General features: G+C 49.6%; 10 protein-coding genes and 2 non-coding genes across 12 annotated transcripts; 6 read left to right on the forward strand and 6 right to left on the reverse strand.

Moving 5' to 3' along the window:
- Positions 1-196: 196 nt before the first annotated feature.
- LOC135135794 (late histone H1-like) lies at positions 197-985 on the reverse strand. The gene has a single exon (XM_064064913.1). The coding sequence runs from the start codon at positions 983-985 to the stop codon at positions 197-199; it is 789 nt and encodes a 262-aa protein (XP_063920983.1).
- Positions 986-2,634: 1,649 nt separating this feature from the next.
- On the forward strand, positions 2,635-2,753 carry LOC135135957 (5S ribosomal RNA). The gene has a single exon (XR_010281643.1). It is a non-coding gene; the product is annotated as a 5S ribosomal RNA (ribosomal RNA).
- A 1,096-nt stretch (positions 2,754-3,849) lies between these two features.
- On the reverse strand, positions 3,850-4,240 carry LOC135135868 (histone H2B). Its single transcript, XM_064064988.1, has one exon. It carries the CDS (start codon positions 4,238-4,240, stop codon positions 3,869-3,871), a length of 372 nt encoding a protein of 123 aa, XP_063921058.1. The 3' UTR covers positions 3,850-3,868.
- Positions 4,241-4,556: 316 nt separating this feature from the next.
- On the forward strand, positions 4,557-4,931 carry LOC135135795 (histone H2A). Its single transcript, XM_064064914.1, has one exon. The coding sequence runs from the start codon at positions 4,557-4,559 to the stop codon at positions 4,929-4,931; it is 375 nt and encodes a 124-aa protein (XP_063920984.1).
- Positions 4,932-5,526: 595 nt separating this feature from the next.
- Positions 5,527-5,838, reverse strand: LOC135135870 (histone H4). Its single transcript, XM_064064990.1, has one exon. The coding sequence runs from the start codon at positions 5,836-5,838 to the stop codon at positions 5,527-5,529; it is 312 nt and encodes a 103-aa protein (XP_063921060.1).
- Positions 5,839-6,129: 291 nt separating this feature from the next.
- LOC135135796 (histone H3) lies at positions 6,130-6,540 on the forward strand. The gene has a single exon (XM_064064915.1). It carries the CDS (start codon positions 6,130-6,132, stop codon positions 6,538-6,540), a length of 411 nt encoding a protein of 136 aa, XP_063920985.1.
- A 430-nt stretch (positions 6,541-6,970) lies between these two features.
- LOC135135797 (late histone H1-like) lies at positions 6,971-7,759 on the reverse strand. Its single transcript, XM_064064917.1, has one exon. It carries the CDS (start codon positions 7,757-7,759, stop codon positions 6,971-6,973), a length of 789 nt encoding a protein of 262 aa, XP_063920987.1.
- Positions 7,760-14,176: 6,417 nt separating this feature from the next.
- Positions 14,177-14,295, forward strand: LOC135135958 (5S ribosomal RNA). Its single transcript, XR_010281644.1, has one exon. It is a non-coding gene; the product is annotated as a 5S ribosomal RNA (ribosomal RNA).
- Positions 14,296-15,391: 1,096 nt separating this feature from the next.
- LOC135135939 (histone H2B) lies at positions 15,392-15,782 on the reverse strand. Its single transcript, XM_064065061.1, has one exon. The coding sequence runs from the start codon at positions 15,780-15,782 to the stop codon at positions 15,411-15,413; it is 372 nt and encodes a 123-aa protein (XP_063921131.1). The 3' UTR covers positions 15,392-15,410.
- Positions 15,783-21,146: 5,364 nt separating this feature from the next.
- Positions 21,147-21,521, forward strand: LOC135135798 (histone H2A). Its single transcript, XM_064064918.1, has one exon. It carries the CDS (start codon positions 21,147-21,149, stop codon positions 21,519-21,521), a length of 375 nt encoding a protein of 124 aa, XP_063920988.1.
- Positions 21,522-22,116: 595 nt separating this feature from the next.
- Positions 22,117-22,428, reverse strand: LOC135135945 (histone H4). Its single transcript, XM_064065074.1, has one exon. It carries the CDS (start codon positions 22,426-22,428, stop codon positions 22,117-22,119), a length of 312 nt encoding a protein of 103 aa, XP_063921144.1.
- A 291-nt stretch (positions 22,429-22,719) lies between these two features.
- LOC135135799 (histone H3) lies at positions 22,720-23,130 on the forward strand. Its single transcript, XM_064064919.1, has one exon. It carries the CDS (start codon positions 22,720-22,722, stop codon positions 23,128-23,130), a length of 411 nt encoding a protein of 136 aa, XP_063920989.1.
- The last annotated feature ends 136 nt before the right edge of the window (positions 23,131-23,266 follow it).

The raw sequence follows: 23,266 nt of genomic DNA on the forward strand, positions 1-23,266 counted from the left end.
TATTTATTTCTTTCTTTCTTTCTTTCTTTCATTCATTATTCGATTTATATGGTCGAGCGAAAATTTTAATTCGTTTGAAAAAAATTTGTGGCCCTGAAAAGGGCCATTTATGCGTGCCCCTTCGTCGATATGTACGATCGGAGCACCGCCGGGAAACAACAACAACGACGTCGTCGTCATCATCTTCTTCGAACGCTCACTTTTTTCTTTTCGGAGAAGCGGCTTTCTTCGCTTTGGCGGAGACGGCCTTGGTGGACTTGGGTTTCGGAGCTTTCGGTTTCTTCGTGGGTCCGGCCTTGTTAGATCTTTTCGCTTTCGAAGGAGATTTCGCCTTCGACGCCGCTCTGGCGGCAGCGGCGGCGGCGGCCTTCTTCTCTGCGGCGGAGGCGCTGGCAGCGGCGGCGGCGGCCTTCTTCGCTTTGGCCACGGAAGCGGTCTTCTTTTCGGCGGCGGCCTTTTTCGCTTTCGGCGCGGTCTTCTTCGAAACCTTAGAAGCCGCCTTCTCGCCGGCGGCGGCGGCGGCGGCTCCGGCGGAAGCGCGTTTTCCCGCGCCTATCGCGGCTTTCTTCGTCCTGCCGGCGCCGGATTTCCTCTTCCTTTCGGCGGCGGAGGCGGCGGCTTTGGCACCGCCGGCGGTCGTGGAGGCCAACTTGAAAGAACCGGAAGCACCTTTGCCTTTCGTCTGGACGAGGGAACCGGAAGCGACGGCGCCTTTCAGGTATTTCTTGATGAACGGAGCAACTTTTTCGGCGTCGACCTTGTAGTTGGCGGCGACGAATTTTTTGATGGCCTGGAGGGACGATCCGCCGCGTTCTTTCAAACCTTTGATGGCGTTGGTCACCATCTCCGAAGTCGGCGGATGGGAAGGTTTGCTCCTGGGATTCTTCGCTTTCTTTTCCTTCTTGGCGTGAGGCGTTCCGGCGGAGGAGGCGGCGGCCGAAGCTGTCACCGCGGCGGAAGCTGTTTGATTTTCTACGTCTGCCATTTTACCGAACAACTGATTGTTTTTGTTATTAAAAAAAGTCGATGGTTATCGGTCGCACGATCGAATTTGAATAGTGGCGAAAACGACGTCTAAGTGTCCCCGACGTAAACCAAGCGGACTGTAAACTAAACGCGCGACTTTGACGGAATTCGCTCGAAATCGGCGGCCTCGCGCTCGACTTTCGGGTGATGACATCGTTCTCTTTTCGCCGTCACCACCGCCTCCTTGTCGTTAGACGGACGAAACACGGCCTCAGACCTTCCTCGACGTTTATTCGAGTATTTTTCGACGAAGCGGGAATCGGCGAATCGGCAGGGCGTCCGTCCGGACGCTCGCTCGAAGAAGACCTTGTCAAAAGTCGAACAACGTACCGAAGGTGGACGTCGACGCTCCGACGTCCGTCGTCGCCGCCACCGTGACGACGCTTCGACGAGGTGAGCCTCCGTCCATGCTTTCCGGTTTTTTACACCCTCGGGGACGATCGGAAGACGTTTTCTCGTCAAAAAACGCCTCCGAAAGAGGCAAGGTACGGTCAAAATCGTCACCGCTTCGAAGCGACTCTTCCGATTTCGACGATCTCCTGGGGCACGGGGGGCTCCTTCGACGTAGATCGTCGAACGAAAACGACGGAACGGACTTTCGGCCGTCCTCCGGTGGCGGTCTCGTCTCTGTACGAGGATGGGAACATTAAAAATTTCCATGTCGAAGCCGCGACGAGATGATTCGGTCTCGTCGTTTCCTCGTACCTCGAAACGACGAGGAAATTCGGATTTTTTTTATTTTTTTCCGTACGAGATCGATCGACGATCGAAATTGCACGTCTGACGAAAATTTCCTTGCGGATTTTTCCAAAAGTTTCTTCGTTTCGAGTGTCGTTTTCGAGCCGGGACCGAGCGCGGAAACCCGCAGCACCGCACCGACGGCGAACGAAAATTCTTTCTTCGATTCACGTACGATACGTTTTCTGTCTTTCCTGTGGCCGCTTTTCATAGTTTTATTTTCTTTTTTTTTTTTCCTTCTTCTTTCGAAGATCTGAAAGACTGTACATTCTATGGAGTTTATTTAATCTATTATTGTTTACAGACGAACGAACTTCGAACTATTTTAACATCTTTCAACTATTATTTTTTAATTCAATTCACTTACACTATTATATTATCAAGGCAAGTGTTTTTCAAAGCATTCGAACCATCGAGATACGGCGAATTTATGACGGCGGTTGTTTGTAAAATATTGCAAATGCTGCTTTTTGGGTTATATTTATATATATGTTGTCCAGGACTTGTTTTTTACGTATATTTACGATTACATTCACACACAGGTGGCCAGGTGGCGGTAGGGGTAATTAATCCGGCGGACGAAGATGGTTTATGGTTTGTTTTTACCTACGTCCGCCGTGATTGTGCCTTATGTGCCTGGTTCGTCTCTTTGTCGGTCTTGTCGTCCTTTCCCTATCCTGTCGGTGGCATTCGTCTGTTAGTTGTACGTGCGTGATGTGCTTGTTTGTTTGTTTGGTATTTTGTGTTGCAGACCGCTGCGCTGTGCTGCGCTCCTCGATCTTCGATGTTCGTTCGTCGGATCTTGGCACTTTTGCTTCGACGTTTCGACTTCTCGGATCCATTTCTACTGATTTTTTACCCTTATCATCAGGCAACGGCCATACCACGTTGATAGCACCGGTTCTCGTCCGATCACCGAAGTTAAGCAACGTCGGGCGCGGTCAGTACTTGGATGGGTGACCGCTTGGGAACACCGCGTGCCGTTGTCTTCTTCTTTTTGTTAAACTTTAGTTTTTAGTAAAAAAACGATGTGTTTATTATAAGTAGTATGTCATAAGTTAAGCTAGTTTTTAATTTAGAATTTAAGTTAGTCGCTAAGATTTTCCACTCGCGTCCTTCGACTCGAAATTTTCAAACACTCCGCTCCCTTCTCCCGACCGATTTTTTGTTTTTGTTTTGCCCTATCGCGAACACCCCCCTTATTCTTTTTTTTTTTTTTTTTTTTTTTTTTAAGTCCAAAAAAAAATTTACAAGTCCAGATCAGATCGAGGTGTCGCGTAACGACACTCTACTAGGTTTATAAAATAATGGATATTTATGTCTGCGACGATAAAATAAAATTTAAAGCACGACGAGAACTTATAAACGAACGCCGTACATGGACAACGAGATCAGAATCATTCAGGAAGACTCGAAAAGAAACGAATCGATGATTAAATATCTTTTAATTTGAAATTTATTCACGCTCGATCGTGAAAATGCAAAAAAACGGCCGTTTTGTTAGGAACATGCGTTATTTATCGTACGCGAGTTCCTCGAACAGACGGCCAGTATAGATTTGCATCAGTTTCGTAATTCTAGTATTAAAATAATGATAAAAAACGCGACCGTTTTCTTCTCGATCTTATGATTTCCTGATAAAATCGATCGTAGAGAGCACAGCGCTTCGTTATGAAGAAATAAATAATATAAATTCCTTCTTGCGGCGGGGGGAAAAAAAGAAAGAAAAAAAAAACAAGTACGTTCCCGTGACCTGACTTATTTACATATCGTATAAAAATCGATCGATAAAAATATATCGCTGTTTTTTAACATAGTTTCATTTCGAAAACCTCTAACCGAAATCGATCGTACGTACGTACGACGCGGACGGAATTTAAACATCGCACACCCCGAAACGAAAAGTATCATTTTATTCGTTCATTTAATAATCGAATAATAATAAAGGGGAAAGAAACATTCTCGAGGTTCGTTAATCTCTTATTTGTAAGGAATGCGATTTGTGGTTCTGAAAAGAACCGATTTGTTTGTTGTTGTTGTTGTTTTTTTTTTTTTTCCGGAAAGATGGACGACGGACGACGACAGAAATGATAACAAAATCATTCTACTTGGAGCTGGTGTACTTGGTGACGGCTTTGGTACCTTCGGAGACGGCGTGCTTGGCCAATTCACCGGGCAAGAGGAGACGTACGGCGGTCTGAATCTCCCTGCTGGTGATGGTCGAACGTTTGTTGTAGTGGGCGAGGCGGGAAGCTTCGGCGGCGATACGTTCGAAGATGTCGTTCACGAAACTGTTCATGATGGACATCGCCTTGCTCGAGATACCGGTGTCGGGATGTACTTGTTTCAACACCTTGTAGATGTAGATAGCGTAGCTCTCCTTCCTCCTGCGCTTCTTCTTCTTGTCGCTCTTCGAAATGTTCTTTTGGGCCTTTCCGGCCTTCTTGGCGGCTTTACCGCTAGTCTTGGGTGGCATCTTCGAATATTCGATAAGAGTTTAACAGAACAGAACAGAACGCAACGCTACGCTCGGTTCTCGACGAACGAATAAAAATATCACCCCGCGTGCGACTACTTTTATAACGGACCGTCTACCGACTCAGGCCACGCCCATTCGTCCTAGCCTTCCTATGCGCCGAACTGAACCGACCGCACGGAGGGTATAAAGCCTAAGCCGCGACCGCCGGTCCGATACATAACCGAATAACGCAGCAGTCGATTACGTGTGTCGTCGCCGCTCGTCGCTCGCTCTTCTTGTTTATATTTCGTTTTTCGCAAGAAAATTAAAGAAAATGTCAGGACGTGGAAAGGGAGGAAAAGTCAAGGGAAAGGCGAAGTCCCGTTCGAGCCGTGCCGGTCTTCAGTTCCCCGTCGGCAGGATCCATCGTCTCCTCCGTAAAGGAAACTACGCCGAACGCGTCGGTGCCGGAGCTCCCGTCTACCTCGCCGCCGTCATGGAATATCTGGCCGCCGAAGTTCTCGAGTTGGCAGGAAACGCCGCCAGAGACAACAAGAAGACCAGGATCATTCCCAGACATTTGCAGTTGGCGATCAGGAACGACGAAGAGTTGAACAAGCTCCTTTCCGGAGTGACGATCGCCCAAGGCGGCGTTCTGCCCAACATCCAGGCGGTCCTCTTGCCCAAGAAGACCGAAAAGAAGCCTTAAACTCTTTTCATTTTTTTTAAAGAAACGGACCGGACGGACGACCGCTTTACCGAGAAAAAAAAAGAAAAACAACAACCCACATCATCGGCCCTTCTCAGGGCCACTAATTTTTTTCAAACGATTAAATGCTCGCAAACTTATCTTAATGGAAAACAAACAAAAAAAAATAATAGAAAGAAAGAAAAGTACTTTATATGACACGATATCGTTTTTCGATTCGAAAACGTTAATTTTTTTCTTATTGTTCGTTCATTTTTAAGCTTTCTCTCTGTCACTTCTCGTGAATTTTACTGCAAACGTTTAAAAATACGTGATTTTAATTTAATTTTTTTCCTTTTTCCATTTTATATCGTCATTATTATTTCTTTAAAAAAAACCAACACAACCAACCATTCATTCATTCATTCATTCATTCATTCATTATTTATTCTCGACATATAGTAAGCGAAATTTTTTATTCGTTAGAAAAATTTTGTGGTTCTGAAAAGAACCGTTTTTTTTTTTTTCTCCGATCTCGTTTGTTGTCGTGGCGTATATACGGAAAAGTCAAAGAATCAAAATCAGCGACGATTAAATTTCTTGCTATTGCAAAAAATTAACCGCCGAAACCGTAGAGGGTGCGTCCTTGACGTTTCAAAGCGTAGACGACGTCCATGGCGGTGACGGTCTTACGTTTGGCGTGTTCGGTGTAGGTGACGGCGTCACGGATCACGTTCTCGAGGAACACCTTGAGGACGCCTCTGGTTTCTTCGTAGATCAACCCGGAGATACGTTTCACACCGCCGCGACGGGCCAATCTTCTGATGGCCGGTTTCGTTATGCCCTGGATGTTGTCGCGCAGGACTTTGCGATGACGTTTCGCGCCACCTTTTCCCAAGCCTTTGCCTCCTTTTCCTCTACCGGTCATCTTGGAATATCTTCGAAGAAGCTTGCGAGCGACGTGGATTCAGAACGGTGTTCGTAAGGGAACTGCGAAAATTACGAAATTCGGCGTCGTTTTATAACGTTTCCGAGCTACGCCCATTTCTGGTCCCGCTCGACCAATAGACACGCGCAGAGAGCGACTTTGTAGCGGTGAACGTTATATAAGGTTCGCCGCGAGCCCGTCGGCCGTTATTTCCAGTCAACGTGTTCGTAACGTCCGTCTGCTGCGTGTTCGTTCGTCGATCGATTTTAATCTTTCGCTTATTTTTTCGAAATGGCAAGAACAAAACAGACCGCTCGTAAATCTACGGGAGGAAAAGCCCCCAGAAAACAGCTCGCCACTAAGGCCGCGAGAAAAAGCGCACCGGCGACCGGCGGCGTCAAGAAACCCCATCGTTACAGGCCCGGAACCGTCGCTCTCCGAGAGATCCGTCGTTATCAGAAGAGCACCGAACTTTTGATCCGCAAACTGCCCTTCCAACGTCTCGTCAGGGAGATCGCCCAGGACTTCAAGACCGACTTGCGTTTCCAGAGTTCCGCCGTGATGGCTCTCCAGGAAGCTAGCGAAGCTTACCTCGTCGGTCTCTTCGAAGATACCAACTTGTGCGCCATCCACGCCAAACGCGTCACCATCATGCCCAAAGACATCCAGCTGGCGAGACGCATTCGCGGAGAAAGAGCTTAAAAAAAAAAAATCGACCGACCATCAATCACACCGTCATCTCTCAACTGTCAGTTCTCTTTTCGAAAGAGACAAAAAAATCGGTTCTTTTCAGAACCTCAATATTTTTCCTAACGAATAAAAAATTAAGCAACTTTTTCGAGAATCGAATCGTTCGAAAACTTAAATAAAAGATAAAAAATTTAAATTAAGGCATGCAAATTCATTCATTCATTCAAATCAATCTTATCAATCATTTATTTATTTCTTTCTTTCTTTCTTTCTTTCATTCATTATTCGATTTATATGGTCGAGCGAAAATTTTAATTCGTTTGAAAAAAATTTGTGGCCCTGAAAAGGGCCATTTATGCGTGCCCCTTCGTCGATATGTACGATCGGAGCACCGCCGGGAAACAACAACAACGACGTCGTCGTCATCATCTTCTTCGAACGCTCACTTTTTTCTTTTCGGAGAAGCGGCTTTCTTCGCTTTGGCGGAGACGGCCTTGGTGGACTTGGGTTTCGGAGCTTTCGGTTTCTTCGTGGGTCCGGCCTTGTTAGATCTTTTCGCTTTCGAAGGAGATTTCGCCTTCGACGCCGCTCTGGCGGCAGCGGCGGCGGCGGCCTTCTTCTCTGCGGCGGAGGCGCTGGCAGCGGCGGCGGCGGCCTTCTTCGCTTTGGCCACGGAAGCGGTCTTCTTTTCGGCGGCGGCCTTTTTCGCTTTCGGCGCGGTCTTCTTCGAAACCTTAGAAGCCGCCTTCTCGCCGGCGGCGGCGGCGGCGGCTCCGGCGGAAGCGCGTTTTCCCGCGCCTATCGCGGCTTTCTTCGTCCTGCCGGCGCCGGATTTCCTCTTCCTTTCGGCGGCGGAGGCGGCGGCTTTGGCACCGCCGGCGGTCGTGGAGGCCAACTTGAAAGAACCGGAAGCACCTTTGCCTTTCGTCTGGACGAGGGAACCGGAAGCGACGGCGCCTTTCAGGTATTTCTTGATGAACGGAGCAACTTTTTCGGCGTCGACCTTGTAGTTGGCGGCGACGAATTTTTTGATGGCCTGGAGGGACGATCCGCCGCGTTCTTTCAAACCTTTGATGGCGTTGGTCACCATCTCCGAAGTCGGCGGATGGGAAGGTTTGCTCCTGGGATTCTTCGCTTTCTTTTCCTTCTTGGCGTGAGGCGTTCCGGCGGAGGAGGCGGCGGCCGAAGCTGTCACCGCGGCGGAAGCTGTTTGATTTTCTACGTCTGCCATTTTACCGAACAACTGATTGTTTTTGTTATTAAAAAAAGTCGATGGTTATCGGTCGCACGATCGAATTTGAATAGTGGCGAAAACGTCAAGTCAAGTCAAGTCAAATACATTTATTCAAGCAGTGGAGTACAATTGATTCTTAAGATATTACATGGCAAGAGGGGCGCTGCTGAGGCTTAGGGCCTTTTCAGCGCTGGACTTAATTATGTTATAATACATGGATCTAATAATTCTTATTGCTAATGTGTTACTAAGTTTTTACATGTTAGGCTTAAATAAATATACACTTGTTCTACTTATAATTATGTCTTCTTGGGGTCTTCGTCTTGGTTCTTGATCTTCGGTTTTTGGTCCTGGTCCTGGTCCTGGAGGGCTGGGGGGAGCTGAAAGAGAAAAGTTGGGGGGGGTTCGTCGTCGGCTTGGCGGGTAGTCGTCCTGGTCCAGGTGGGTGTTGTCCGTGGTGTCGTGGGGGTGGGGGTGGGGAGGTGGTGTCGTCGGGGGCGGGGACGTCAGCGTCCTCGCAGCGAAATCGGTGTGTAGTCAACTGCGTCCTGGAGAGCCTGTGGGAGGTCGGGGTAGAGGGTTTCCAGGAGGGCGGTGGGAGCGTGTTTGAATTTGTTTTTAGGGACTCGCGGCAGGCGGTGTAAAAGTCGATTGTTCGCGGTGGGATATTTATAAGACGTGTGTAGGTTTTCAATGGCAATGGTGTTGTTACTATTAAGTGTGCGTTTGACGTAATTTTGTTGTAGTGTTTTTAGGCGGTCGGAAATGGGGATTGCGTTTGTGCGCTGGTAAACATGCATGGATGGATATCTGGGATGGAGTCTGTATGTCCGTCGTAGGATTTTGCGTTCGCATGTTGTTAGTCTGTGTTTGGCTCTATTTGGGAGGGTCGCGTAAATTGTTGCTCGGTAGTCGATAATTGGGCGTATGTAGGAATTGTAGGTGTGTTTGATGGTTTCGGGATTGCAGCCGCGGATGCGGCCGCTGATTAGGTAGAGGAGGTTGGAGCGGTTGCGGATTTTTTTGAGGGTATTTTCAAGGTCGGGAATTAGGGAACAGTTGTCGGAGAAGGTTATGCCCAAGTATCTAACTGCCTTGCATTGTGGGATTTGTTCGGCATGCAATGTTAGTCGCGATTGTGTAAATTTGTGACGTTTCGAGGTGGCGCCGGGATATGTCATGCAGATGGATTGGGATTTAAGGGGGTTGGGTTTGACTCGCCAGTTGTTGGCCCACGTTTCGTATCGCCGGAGTGCTTCCTGGATGGTGGAGGTGGCTCGTTCGGGGTCTCGGTGGGACGTCCAGAACGCGGTGTCGTCGGCGAACATCCTCGTCTTCGTTCTGGGCGTATCTGTAATTGGAAAGTCACTGCAGTAAATGGAGTACAGAATAGGTGAGAGCGCGGAGCCTTGGGGGACCCCGGCTCGAATGTTGACAGGTTGTGAGTGGGAGTTTTGTACTTTGACTCTGCAGGATCGGTTGTGAAGGAACGAGTCTAGAAGAATGATGAATTTTGGATTCATTTGGAGTTTGATGAGTTTATAGATTAAACCATCATGCCAGACCTTATCGAATGCACGTTCTATGTCCAGGAAGACGGCGATTGTGCACTCTTTGAGGTTGGCGAATCGGGTAGAATCGGTGTGGAGCTCTAGAATGGGGTTCAATGTGGAGCGTTGCGAGCGAAATCCGAATTGTTGCTGGGGTATAATGTTGTTTGTTTCTAGGAAGTCTGTTAGACGGTTGGTGAGGATTTTTTCAAAGATTTTGCCCGAGATATTTAGTAAGGAGATTGGGCGATAAGAGAGTGGGCTGTGGGGGTCTTTTCCGGGTTTGGGGATCATGATTGTGGAGGCTTGTTTCCATGAAGTCGGGAAGTATGAGACGTTTAGGCAAGAATTGTAGATGTTGGTCAGAGCTTGAAGGGCTGTTGGCGGAAGGTTTTTTAGAAGTATCGCCTTGATTTGATCTGGCCCTGGGGCTTTGGAATTTTTGAGGTGTTTGATGCGGGATTCGACTTCTTGGAGGGAGATGTTGTCGGTTAAGTCTTCGTCATTGTCGGGAACGTGCATGTTGAGGAGGGCTAAGGGATGGAAAGGTTGGTCGCGGAAGTCTTGCACTTCTTCGGACACTTGGTTGAAAAAATCGTGATTGAAGTTGGGGTTTCTTGAGATTTCATGTATTTCTTGGAGAGTTTGAGCGAATGCGTTGCTCTTGTCTTCAGGGGTGGATAGGAAGGTGTTATTTTGTATTAGGTGGGTGGTGGTTTGTGTTTTTTGTCCGGTGAGTAGTTTAAATTTGTCCCAATATTGTTTTCCGTTTCGGTAATCTAGTTTTGCGCAGGTGTTCGACCACTGTTCTTCCCGGAATTGATTTATATCGCGTCTGATTTGGGCATTTAGGCGGTTAAAGTGTGTTTTAAGTTGTGGGTTGCGTGTTCGTGTGATTTCGCGGTAGATCTGACGTTTTTGTTTTATTAGATTTAGGATTCGCGCAGGCAGTGGCCGTTTGTTTTTCGGGATGTGTTTACGCGGGATAGTGAGTTCTTTGGCGGCTGTGATGGTGTCTGTGAATAGTGTGATCTGTCGGTCTATTTCGTGTGTTTCGCGAGTTATGTTGATCGGTGGCAGGTTGTCTGATATGTATTGTTTGTATTTTGCCCAGTCGGCGTGTTTGATGTCGTCTATGATTGTGTAGGTTGCTGGTGGCTGTGGGGCGGGAAGTAGGAGTTGGGCTGTTAATGGTAGGTGTGGGGAGGTGACCGTTGTTCCAATCTGACATTGTAGGTTAAATTTGGGGGTTAGTGTTTCAGTGATAATTATGTGGTCGATTATCGATTGACCGTTGTGGCTGATGAAGGTGGGGTGCCTGTTTTCAAGGCGATAGATGGGAAAGTTTGTTAGACAGTTAGCTAGCTTTCGGCCGTTTGAATTCGTGGTGGTGTCGCCGAAGTCGATATGCCTGGAGTTGAAGTCGCCCATTAAAATGGCATTAGGGAGTTGTGAAGCATATTCGATGAGGAGAGATGAGAGGGCTTCTTGGGGCGGATTGTAATAGCATATTATTGTGAGAGAGATATTGGCGATTAGAATATTTACGGCAATGGCTTCGAGGTTTGCAAGATTTGGTGGGAGATCATGCCGGGTGGATGGAAATTTGTTTGAGATTATTAGGGCTGTGCCTCGTGCGTTATTCATGGTTGAGGGTCTGTGATAAGTGGTGAAGTGTGCGATTTTGATTTCGCGTTTGGTTTTGGTTTCGGTTAGGCCGAGGACTTGAATGTTATCGGTTTCTATGAAGTTTTTGAGGGCATGCATTTTATGTCTTGCGTTATCGATATTGACAGTGGCTATATTTATGGAATGTAGATTGGCGGCGGCGTGAGGGGGGTTGTGGGGCTGAGGAGTTGGGGGTGAGGGTGCCGCACGTTGGGCAGGAGGCCCAGCGTGCGGCGGGGTGGGGAAAACATGCACGTTGGTTGTGCTACCCATTAAGCATCAAATGTGAAATGGATGAGCCTGCCCGAATGATTTATTCGGGTTTTCAGGTTGAAGACGGCTAGGGAAGCCTCCTGAATGGCTTGTTGGGTTTTGGGAATGTTGAGAGGGAGGATGTCGAAAAGAGTTTTTGTGACGAAAGCGATGAGTGCTTTCGCATGGATTTGTGACAGGTTGACTTCCTCTGGGGCTTCGTCGGTTAGGTCGACGGGGTCAGCGAATTCTGTTGGTGGGTCAATGATGATCGTGGGAAGGGTTTGGGTCTCATCTGTGACCGTTAATTTAAGGAATTCGGGGCATTTCCTGGACCATGCAGGATGGGGACCTTTGCAGAACGGGCATTCTGGAACTTCCTTGGGGCACTTGTTGGGGGCGTGGGTCTCGGTGCAGCGGGGGCAGATGGGTTTCTGGGAACACTCGGAAGCTTGGTGTCCCAGCGTGAAACATTTTGAACATTGAACGGGAGTTGGTGGGGGTGCGTTAGAAGGTTCGCACCTGTGGAGTCGGCCGAAGAGGACTATGCCGTCGGTGAGGAGGCCGTCGATGGTGGACACATCGGCGGAGATGACCCGGATGAGGGGGGTGGGTTTGTTCGTCTTTTTGGAGACGATTCTCCACATTTTATGGATTTTGAGATGGGGGGCAATTTCGAGGATGTCACGTTCCTCGATGTCTAGGTCGACGTCTCTGATGACGATTGAAAAGAAAGGTGCCTTTTTGGCTGGGGCTAGAGATTTTTTGGGACGATTTATGATGTTGATTGTGACTTTGTTGTCCAAGCAAGCCACTCGGAGACGGGCTTCGAAATTGGCCGGTAATTCCGACCGGGTTATCAAAAGGGCAGATTTGTTGAAATTGACCTTCAGGGTTTCGACATCCTTAAGAGCAAGGTGGGTTATGAGGACAGCGTAGAGCTGCTTTTGGGTGGCGAATTTTTGGGGGATATTTTGAATTGTGTACTTGTAAAGTACTTCGGGGGGTTGAGAAACTGTGGAGGAATTTAGAGAATTCATTGTTGTCTCGGAGGCGACCGAGGTCGATCGGCCCGAGGTGGAGGGAACTGGGGACGGGGGTGGTGATTTTTGGGGTTTGGTTTGGTGGTGGGCGCCAAGCAAAGCGTGTGAAAAAGTGGGGTTAGACTCACCCATGGTCTTCGTCGGTGACGACGTTGTCTGGGACGTTGGTGGAGCTGCTGCTGCTGGAGCTGGAGCTGGTCGCGTTGATGGAGCTCGGCCTGACGTGGCGAGAGGCTTCGTCGGCGGGGCCCTTGTCGCAGTTGAATTGCTTCTAAGACGGCGTGTTCCGGAAGACATCCTTCCAGGACGATGCGCAGATCGAAACTCGGCGAAAACGACGTCTAAGTGTCCCCGACGTAAACCAAGCGGACTGTAAACTAAACGCGCGACTTTGACGGAATTCGCTCGAAATCGGCGGCCTCGCGCTCGACTTTCGGGTGATGACATCGTTCTCTTTTCGCCGTCACCACCGCCTCCTTGTCGTTAGACGGACGAAACACGGCCTCAGACCTTCCTCGACGTTTATTCGAGTATTTTTCGACGAAGCGGGAATCGGCGAATCGGCAGGGCGTCCGTCCGGACGCTCGCTCGAAGAAGACCTTGTCAAAAGTCGAACAACGTACCGAAGGTGGACGTCGACGCTCCGACGTCCGTCGTCGCCGCCACCGTGACGACGCTTCGACGAGGTGAGCCTCCGTCCATGCTTTCCGGTTTTTTACACCCTCGGGGACGATCGGAAGACGTTTTCTCGTCAAAAAACGCCTCCGAAAGAGGCAAGGTACGGTCAAAATCGTCACCGCTTCGAAGCGACTCTTCCGATTTCGACGATCTCCTGGGGCACGGGGGGCTCCTTCGACGTAGATCGTCGAACGAAAACGACGGAACGGACTTTCGGCCGTCCTCCGGTGGCGGTCTCGTCTCTGTACGAGGATGGGAACATTAAAAATTTCCATGTCGAAGCCGCGACGAGATGATTCGGTCTCGTCGTTTCCTCGTACCTCGAAACGACGAGGAAATTCGGATTTTTTTTATTTTTTTCCGTACGAGATCGATCGACGATCGAAATTGCACGTCTGACGAAAATTTCCTTGCGGATTTTTCCAAAAGTTTCTTCGTTTCGAGTGTCGTTTTCGAGCCGGGACCGAGCGCGGAAACCCGCAGCACCGCACCGACGGCGAACGAAAATTCTTTCTTCGATTCACGTACGATACGTTTTCTGTCTTTCCTGTGGCCGCTTTTCATAGTTTTATTTTCTTTTTTTTTTTTCCTTCTTCTTTCGAAGATCTGAAAGACTGTACATTCTATGGAGTTTATTTAATCTATTATTGTTTACAGACGAACGAACTTCGAACTATTTTAACATCTTTCAACTATTATTTTTTAATTCAATTCACTTACACTATTATATTATCAAGGCAAGTGTTTTTCAAAGCATTCGAACCATCGAGATACGGCGAATTTATGACGGCGGTTGTTTGTAAAATATTGCAAATGCTGCTTTTTGGGTTATATTTATATATATGTTGTCCAGGACTTGTTTTTTACGTATATTTACGATTACATTCACACACAGGTGGCCAGGTGGCGGTAGGGGTAATTAATCCGGCGGACGAAGATGGTTTATGGTTTGTTTTTACCTACGTCCGCCGTGATTGTGCCTTATGTGCCTGGTTCGTCTCTTTGTCGGTCTTGTCGTCCTTTCCCTATCCTGTCGGTGGCATTCGTCTGTTAGTTGTACGTGCGTGATGTGCTTGTTTGTTTGTTTGGTATTTTGTGTTGCAGACCGCTGCGCTGTGCTGCGCTCCTCGATCTTCGATGTTCGTTCGTCGGATCTTGGCACTTTTGCTTCGACGTTTCGACTTCTCGGATCCATTTCTACTGATTTTTTACCCTTATCATCAGGCAACGGCCATACCACGTTGATAGCACCGGTTCTCGTCCGATCACCGAAGTTAAGCAACGTCGGGCGCGGTCAGTACTTGGATGGGTGACCGCTTGGGAACACCGCGTGCCGTTGTCTTCTTCTTTTTGTTAAACTTTAGTTTTTAGTAAAAAAACGATGTGTTTATTATAAGTAGTATGTCATAAGTTAAGCTAGTTTTTAATTTAGAATTTAAGTTAGTCGCTAAGATTTTCCACTCGCGTCCTTCGACTCGAAATTTTCAAACACTCCGCTCCCTTCTCCCGACCGATTTTTTGTTTTTGTTTTGCCCTATCGCGAACACCCCCCTTATTCTTTTTTTTTTTTTTTTTTTTTTTTTTAAGTCCAAAAAAAAATTTACAAGTCCAGATCAGATCGAGGTGTCGCGTAACGACACTCTACTAGGTTTATAAAATAATGGATATTTATGTCTGCGACGATAAAATAAAATTTAAAGCACGACGAGAACTTATAAACGAACGCCGTACATGGACAACGAGATCAGAATCATTCAGGAAGACTCGAAAAGAAACGAATCGATGATTAAATATCTTTTAATTTGAAATTTATTCACGCTCGATCGTGAAAATGCAAAAAAACGGCCGTTTTGTTAGGAACATGCGTTATTTATCGTACGCGAGTTCCTCGAACAGACGGCCAGTATAGATTTGCATCAGTTTCGTAATTCTAGTATTAAAATAATGATAAAAAACGCGACCGTTTTCTTCTCGATCTTATGATTTCCTGATAAAATCGATCGTAGAGAGCACAGCGCTTCGTTATGAAGAAATAAATAATATAAATTCCTTCTTGCGGCGGGGGGAAAAAAAGAAAGAAAAAAAAAACAAGTACGTTCCCGTGACCTGACTTATTTACATATCGTATAAAAATCGATCGATAAAAATATATCGCTGTTTTTTAACATAGTTTCATTTCGAAAACCTCTAACCGAAATCGATCGTACGTACGTACGACGCGGACGGAATTTAAACATCGCACACCCCGAAACGAAAAGTATCATTTTATTCGTTCATTTAATAATCGAATAATAATAAAGGGGAAAGAAACATTCTCGAGGTTCGTTAATCTCTTATTTGTAAGGAATGCGATTTGTGGTTCTGAAAAGAACCGATTTGTTTGTTGTTGTTGTTGTTTTTTTTTTTTTTCCGGAAAGATGGACGACGGACGACGACAGAAATGATAACAAAATCATTCTACTTGGAGCTGGTGTACTTGGTGACGGCTTTGGTACCTTCGGAGACGGCGTGCTTGGCCAATTCACCGGGCAAGAGGAGACGTACGGCGGTCTGAATCTCCCTGCTGGTGATGGTCGAACGTTTGTTGTAGTGGGCGAGGCGGGAAGCTTCGGCGGCGATACGTTCGAAGATGTCGTTCACGAAACTGTTCATGATGGACATCGCCTTGCTCGAGATACCGGTGTCGGGATGTACTTGTTTCAACACCTTGTAGATGTAGATAGCGTAGCTCTCCTTCCTCCTGCGCTTCTTCTTCTTGTCGCTCTTCGAAATGTTCTTTTGGGCCTTTCCGGCCTTCTTGGCGGCTTTACCGCTAGTCTTGGGTGGCATCTTCGAATATTCGATAAGAGTTTAACAGAACAGAACAGAACGCAACGCTACGCTCGGTTCTCGACGAACGAATAAAAATATCACCCCGCGTGCGACTACTTTTATAACGGACCGTCTACCGACTCAGGCCACGCCCATTCGTCCTAGCCTTCCTATGCGCCGAACTGAACCGACCGCACGGAGGGTATCAGTCGTGAGTCGTCAGTTGGAGAGGAAGGTTGTCTGTTCCGGTGGTGAGTTTGCTTTTGCATATTTTTTGCTTTTGTGAATCTGCCGTCGTGCTGTGACCCAACGCTCCAGTGAAGTTCACCGAGTTCGCTGCGTTACTGTGCTTTTCAGCGCGCTATCGCTAGCATCCCTTGTGCAACGTTTCGCAACGTTTTCCATCGGCTACGCTGCTTTTTTCAAAGCGATTAGTGGTCGATGTGGCACAAATAATTTCGCAACCACAACACGTCCCAGGCTCTGTCAGTGCCACCATGGCGCAGGCAGGGGCCCCAGGAGATGCCATGCTGTCGAGAATCTTGGCCATCGTGTCCAGGATGGAGGCAGCATTGAAGAAGCATGCCAGAAGGATCTCGAGGATCGAGAAGAAAATGGAGGAGGTCTACACCCCGGCCGAGACCTCCACCGACGATGACACCTCGGACTCGGACGAGTCCATGGACATCACGTCCGAAGAGGCCCCCCTGGAGTCCCCCTTCGAGGAGGTCCCCACCGCCAGAGCTGGCGCAAAGAGGCCAGCCACCCCCACCCCCCAGCCAGTCTTCACGACTGGCAATATGTTCTCCGCCCTTAGCGGCGAGGAGCAAGCCCCCACGCCTTCCACTTCGGCCAAAAAGCCGAAAATTGCGTCTCCGCCCCCGACCGTGAAGCCCAAGCCACCAGCCAAGCCCGCGGCCACGGAGAAGCCAGCCCCATCTGCTGCTGGCAAGAAGCAGCAGAAAAATGCCAAGCCCCAGACAGCCCCCCATGCTGCCAAGCAGCAAAAGAAGCCCCAGCCCCAGCCCCCGGCAGGCCCAAGCCGGGACACCGCCAGGGCCAAGCCCGCCACCACCGCCGAGACCACCCCGGTAGTCGACGAGACCCCCGCCGAGCCCCGGCCCGAGCCCCAGGAGGAGACCATGGAGACGGAGGTCCCCGTGGTGTCACCACGTCCCCCAACCACCCCGAAAAGCAGGATTCCGCCCATAATCCTGCGGGACGGCCAGAGATGGTCAGAAGTTTCGCGTCGGATGACGGATAACTCCATCCGGTATTCGAAGGCGAAATCCACCCCGGAAGGGGTGCGCATTCAGCCGGTCGAGGTGAGCGACTTCAGAAGCCTGGTAAGACTTCTGGACAACATGAAGGTGCAGTATCACACCTTCACGCTCCCGGAGGAGAAAACTCTCCGCGTAGTCATCCGCGGCATCGCCGTAGGAGTTGCCAGCCAGGAGGTGTTGGAAGACCTGGAGTCTCTGGGTCTCCAACCAATTCAGGTCAGTCGGATGAGCCGAAACGACCGCCCGATGCCCCTCGTCCTCGCCGAGATGCCTATGGCCAAGAAGGCCGAAGTTTTCGAGGTGAAGACACTTTGCGGCCTCTCCGTCAAGGTGGAGAAGCCCCATAAGAGGAAGGATGCTGCCCAGTGCCACCGCTGCCAGCGGTTCCACCACTCCCAGCGGAACTGCAGGGCCGAACACCGTTGCGTCAAGTGCGGCGCCGATCACCAGACCAGCGACTGCGAGAAGCAACGCAGGCAGCCCGCGAAATGTGCGAATTGTAGCGGGCCACACCCGGCCAGCTACAAGGGGTGTCCCAAGTTCCCCAAATCGCAGCAACAGAAGGCTTCCAAGAAGCCTCCCACATCGTCCAAGACGACCGCCCCCAGGACCGCCGCCCCCAAACGCGGTGCCCTCCCCAAGGCCACCCCAAAACCCAAACCCGCTCCCGTTCCCAAGAAGGTCGCCCTCACGGCTCGCCAACAGGCCGACCTGCAGCTCCAAAAGACCCAACTGATGACCGCCATCGCCGCCGCCAAGGACTCGCAGTCCATGGCGGAGAAAATGGCGGCATTCCTTCCCCTCCTTTTTAAAAATTAGATGGGTAGTACGCCACTAATTGTAAATTCATTACAGATCGCCTTCTGGAATGCCAATGGACTCCGGAGCGGGCGTTATGAACTCGAAGAGTTCATGGAAGACCACCAGCTCGATGCCATCCTCGTCAACGAGACGAACCTCCTGTGGGACTCCCGAGATCCCAAGATGCCGGGTTACACCTTGCACCGAACGGAACGACGGGACGGAAACGGGAGAGGAACGGCCATCTACGTAAGAAAAGAGATTAAACACTCTTCTTCTTACGTCCCCGATCTCCGACAACTAGAAGCGACGGCGGTAACCGTTGTGACTGCGAGAGGGCCTCTGCGCCTAATCGCTTGTTACAACAACTCCAACACGCTCCAGGTTGAAGACATCGCTGACCTCGTCGCAGGCGAAGAGGCCACCATCGCAGCTGGCGATTTCAACGCCAAGCATTCGGACTGGCACAGCCGCCAGAACAACGCGAACGGAAGGCGTCTCCTAACCTTCCTCCATAACACCGCGGAAGTAGACGTCATCTCCACCGAGGAACCGACGTTCTACCACCGAGCCCGACCAGATGCACCAGGTGATGTCTTGGACATTGCCCTCGTCAAGAATCTCCGACACGAAGTGGACGTCAACGTCGTCGACGAGCTCCACTCCGACCACCTCCCGGTGATTATGCGCATCGGGAACGAACCCAACGATCCCGCGGCCAACATAATCACGACCACGGACTGGACGAAATTCGCCGAACATATCAAGGGCAACTTTGGTGAGTTTGTAACGAATTTCCAGGACAGCGAGCAAGTCGAAAGAGCAACCCTGGACTACGAAAATCGTATCCGGGCCTCCATCGACGCGACCTCAATTCGACGCCCTGTGCGGCCATTCAAACGGCCCGCGATACCACAGCGTATCGCGAATCTCATCAGGGAAAAGAACAGAGCCAGACGAACAGCACGACGAACTGGAGAACAGGACGACCGGACTGCAGCGAACCGCCTCCAATGGGAAGTCCGGCGAGCACTGCTCAATCTTAGGAACGAGCAGTGGGAACAACGACTAGAATCCCTGAACACCGTGGACGGATCGACCTGGAAAATGGCCAATGCGCTGAGAAGCGACAAGCGGCCACTTCCACCGATCCACAGCGCGAACAACGGCATCGTCTTCACAGAAGAGGACAAAGCCGCCGCCTTCGCTCACAGTCTGGAGAACCAATGCCAGACGAACATCGACCCTGATGCAGATGACGAGCACCTGGACCTCGTCGAGGAAACCGTCGAAGAAATTCGAATGGCAGAACCCGACGAAGACGACCAGATCCGCGAAGTCCATCCCGACGAAATCCGCGAAATCATCCGACTCCTCAAACCCAGGAAAGCCCCAGGCCCAGATGGCATCCCGAACAAAGCATTGAAGAACCTCTCCGACGAAGCCATCGTCGCACTAGCAGGTATAATTAATGCAATGTTTAAATTCCGTCTTTTTCCAGCTAGGTGGAAAGAAGCCCACGTCATTTTCATCCCGAAACCGGGGAAAAATCACATTTTCCCGGAAAATCATCGACCCATCAGTCTCCTCTCGTCCGTGGGGAAGATCGCTGAACGTGTGATTCGGAAACGGCTAGCTGAGTTCGTCAACGAACGAGGCGTAGTCCCCGATGAACAGTTCGGTTTTCGCCCCCAACACTCAACCTCCGAACAACTCCTCCGAGTAGTCGAATTCGCCGCAAAATCAATTGAATGGAAACAATTGACTGGCGCGGTGTTCCTCGACGTTGCGAAGGCTTTCGACACCGTCTGGCATGATGGACTTGTTTACAAGCTTCACCAAGCAGGCGTGCCGTTGGCGATGGTGCAGCTCATCCAATCTTTTCTGGATTCCCGCACGTTTAAAGCACGCATTGGGCACGCTTTATCTGCGGAGCATCCAATTAGCGCAGGAGTCCCCCAGGGCTCGGCGCTTTCCCCGCTCCTGTACGCGGTTTTCACCGCGGACATACCCAAACTCCCCCGAACTAGCCTTGCGATCTACGCGGACGACACGGCTATCCTTACGCGCTCCAAAATGCCGCATCTCGTAACCTCCTACTTACAGGAGGCCGTGGATGCGCTGGAGGAGTGGTGCAAACGATGGCTCATTACAGTCAATCCAGAAAAGAGCACTGCGCTTCTTATCTCGAAAAGACGTACTGGGCCTGAAGGAAACGTCACGATGTTTAACCGGGTCATCCCTTGGCGGAGCCAAGCAAAATACCTAGGTGTCATCGTCGACAAACGGCTGTCCTTTATCCCTCATATTGACTACATCGTGGCCAATACGAACAAGATAAAGGGTTCGTTGTCTGCGCTGATCGGAAGGCGCAGTAAGGTGTCGATCAGGAACAAGTTGTTGCTGTATCGCGCCATCATCCGCCCCACCATGACCTATGCTTCAGTGGCCTGGAGCTATGAACCCTCCAAAACCCAGTTCCACCGTCTGGAAGTTATCCAGACGAAAATTCTCCGACAGGTTTTCAAAGCCCCATGGTTCGTCAGAAACGCCCAACTGCTCCGAGAGGCCAACCTCCCGCCGCTGAAGGAGTTCCTGCACGAAGTCGCCCTCCGAGCCTTCAGGAAAGCTGAAGAGCACCCCAACCCCCTGGTGCGAGAAGCCGTCGACTACGAGTTCGACGAGGAAGCCCCCCCCAGTCGCAAGCGGCCCCGTAGGGCGCTGCTTGAAGACCGAATCGGCAAGTAACACCACCTGCCGTCTCCACCGACCGGCCTTTCCCGGCCTTCCCAACTTCCCGACCGCATCGCCTCCAAGGTGTTGCACATCTAACGCCAGCGCATAGCGCATTTTTTCTGTTTCAGATCTCTCCACCGGCCGCAGGACCGCGAGGAAGAGCCGACGATGGGGGCCAACTCCTAGGCAATCAATAGCTCAACCGAGCTCGGTAGCGCAGCCCCCGCTGTGTCTACCGGGATGCGCGTTGTGGGTGTAAGGGACAATGTCCTGGTACCCGAGCAGAAGAAGGAGGGGTTTTAGGGCGGTAACCATTCCCCCAGTACCACCGTAGGCCGCAGAAGAGGCCAAGAACCATTACGGTGGTCTGCGTAGACATTTCCCCTCCACCAAAAAAAAAAAAAAAAAAAAAAAAAAAAAAGCACGGAGGGTATAAAGCCTAAGCCGCGACCGCCGGTCCGATACATAACCGAATAACGCAGCAGTCGATTACGTGTGTCGTCGCCGCTCGTCGCTCGCTCTTCTTGTTTATATTTCGTTTTTCGCAAGAAAATTAAAGAAAATGTCAGGACGTGGAAAGGGAGGAAAAGTCAAGGGAAAGGCGAAGTCCCGTTCGAGCCGTGCCGGTCTTCAGTTCCCCGTCGGCAGGATCCATCGTCTCCTCCGTAAAGGAAACTACGCCGAACGCGTCGGTGCCGGAGCTCCCGTCTACCTCGCCGCCGTCATGGAATATCTGGCCGCCGAAGTTCTCGAGTTGGCAGGAAACGCCGCCAGAGACAACAAGAAGACCAGGATCATTCCCAGACATTTGCAGTTGGCGATCAGGAACGACGAAGAGTTGAACAAGCTCCTTTCCGGAGTGACGATCGCCCAAGGCGGCGTTCTGCCCAACATCCAGGCGGTCCTCTTGCCCAAGAAGACCGAAAAGAAGCCTTAAACTCTTTTCATTTTTTTTAAAGAAACGGACCGGACGGACGACCGCTTTACCGAGAAAAAAAAAGAAAAACAACAACCCACATCATCGGCCCTTCTCAGGGCCACTAATTTTTTTCAAACGATTAAATGCTCGCAAACTTATCTTAATGGAAAACAAACAAAAAAAAATAATAGAAAGAAAGAAAAGTACTTTATATGACACGATATCGTTTTTCGATTCGAAAACGTTAATTTTTTTCTTATTGTTCGTTCATTTTTAAGCTTTCTCTCTGTCACTTCTCGTGAATTTTACTGCAAACGTTTAAAAATACGTGATTTTAATTTAATTTTTTTCCTTTTTCCATTTTATATCGTCATTATTATTTCTTTAAAAAAAACCAACACAACCAACCATTCATTCATTCATTCATTCATTCATTCATTATTTATTCTCGACATATAGTAAGCGAAATTTTTTATTCGTTAGAAAAATTTTGTGGTTCTGAAAAGAACCGTTTTTTTTTTTTTCTCCGATCTCGTTTGTTGTCGTGGCGTATATACGGAAAAGTCAAAGAATCAAAATCAGCGACGATTAAATTTCTTGCTATTGCAAAAAATTAACCGCCGAAACCGTAGAGGGTGCGTCCTTGACGTTTCAAAGCGTAGACGACGTCCATGGCGGTGACGGTCTTACGTTTGGCGTGTTCGGTGTAGGTGACGGCGTCACGGATCACGTTCTCGAGGAACACCTTGAGGACGCCTCTGGTTTCTTCGTAGATCAACCCGGAGATACGTTTCACACCGCCGCGACGGGCCAATCTTCTGATGGCCGGTTTCGTTATGCCCTGGATGTTGTCGCGCAGGACTTTGCGATGACGTTTCGCGCCACCTTTTCCCAAGCCTTTGCCTCCTTTTCCTCTACCGGTCATCTTGGAATATCTTCGAAGAAGCTTGCGAGCGACGTGGATTCAGAACGGTGTTCGTAAGGGAACTGCGAAAATTACGAAATTCGGCGTCGTTTTATAACGTTTCCGAGCTACGCCCATTTCTGGTCCCGCTCGACCAATAGACACGCGCAGAGAGCGACTTTGTAGCGGTGAACGTTATATAAGGTTCGCCGCGAGCCCGTCGGCCGTTATTTCCAGTCAACGTGTTCGTAACGTCCGTCTGCTGCGTGTTCGTTCGTCGATCGATTTTAATCTTTCGCTTATTTTTTCGAAATGGCAAGAACAAAACAGACCGCTCGTAAATCTACGGGAGGAAAAGCCCCCAGAAAACAGCTCGCCACTAAGGCCGCGAGAAAAAGCGCACCGGCGACCGGCGGCGTCAAGAAACCCCATCGTTACAGGCCCGGAACCGTCGCTCTCCGAGAGATCCGTCGTTATCAGAAGAGCACCGAACTTTTGATCCGCAAACTGCCCTTCCAACGTCTCGTCAGGGAGATCGCCCAGGACTTCAAGACCGACTTGCGTTTCCAGAGTTCCGCCGTGATGGCTCTCCAGGAAGCTAGCGAAGCTTACCTCGTCGGTCTCTTCGAAGATACCAACTTGTGCGCCATCCACGCCAAACGCGTCACCATCATGCCCAAAGACATCCAGCTGGCGAGACGCATTCGCGGAGAAAGAGCTTAAAAAAAAAAAATCGACCGACCATCAATCACACCGTCATCTCTCAACTGTCAGTTCTCTTTTCGAAAGAGACAAAAAAATCGGTTCTTTTCAGAACCTCAATATTTTTCCTAACGAATAAAAAATTAAGCAACTTTTT

This window comes from Zophobas morio, unplaced genomic scaffold (assembly GCF_036711695.1).
Source record: "Zophobas morio isolate AGI-343-1 ecotype UQ-CSIRO unplaced genomic scaffold, CSIRO_AGI_Zmor_V1 ptg000025l, whole genome shotgun sequence".
NCBI lineage: Eukaryota > Metazoa > Arthropoda > Insecta > Coleoptera > Tenebrionidae > Zophobas > Zophobas morio.

Excerpts from the sequence above, each read along its gene's own strand:
- LOC135135798 (XM_064064918.1), top strand. The coding sequence starts at position 21,147 with ATGTCAGGACGTGGAAAGGGAGGAAAAGTCAAGGGAAAGGCGAAGTCC.
- LOC135135868 (XM_064064988.1), bottom strand. The coding sequence starts at position 4,240 with ATGCCACCCAAGACTAGCGGTAAAGCCGCCAAGAAGGCCGGAAAGGCC.
- LOC135135794 (XM_064064913.1), bottom strand. The coding sequence starts at position 985 with ATGGCAGACGTAGAAAATCAAACAGCTTCCGCCGCGGTGACAGCTTCG.
- LOC135135796 (XM_064064915.1), top strand. The coding sequence starts at position 6,130 with ATGGCAAGAACAAAACAGACCGCTCGTAAATCTACGGGAGGAAAAGCC.
- LOC135135799 (XM_064064919.1), top strand. The coding sequence starts at position 22,720 with ATGGCAAGAACAAAACAGACCGCTCGTAAATCTACGGGAGGAAAAGCC.
- LOC135135795 (XM_064064914.1), top strand. The coding sequence starts at position 4,557 with ATGTCAGGACGTGGAAAGGGAGGAAAAGTCAAGGGAAAGGCGAAGTCC.
- LOC135135870 (XM_064064990.1), bottom strand. The coding sequence starts at position 5,838 with ATGACCGGTAGAGGAAAAGGAGGCAAAGGCTTGGGAAAAGGTGGCGCG.
- LOC135135939 (XM_064065061.1), bottom strand. The coding sequence starts at position 15,782 with ATGCCACCCAAGACTAGCGGTAAAGCCGCCAAGAAGGCCGGAAAGGCC.
- LOC135135945 (XM_064065074.1), bottom strand. The coding sequence starts at position 22,428 with ATGACCGGTAGAGGAAAAGGAGGCAAAGGCTTGGGAAAAGGTGGCGCG.
- LOC135135797 (XM_064064917.1), bottom strand. The coding sequence starts at position 7,759 with ATGGCAGACGTAGAAAATCAAACAGCTTCCGCCGCGGTGACAGCTTCG.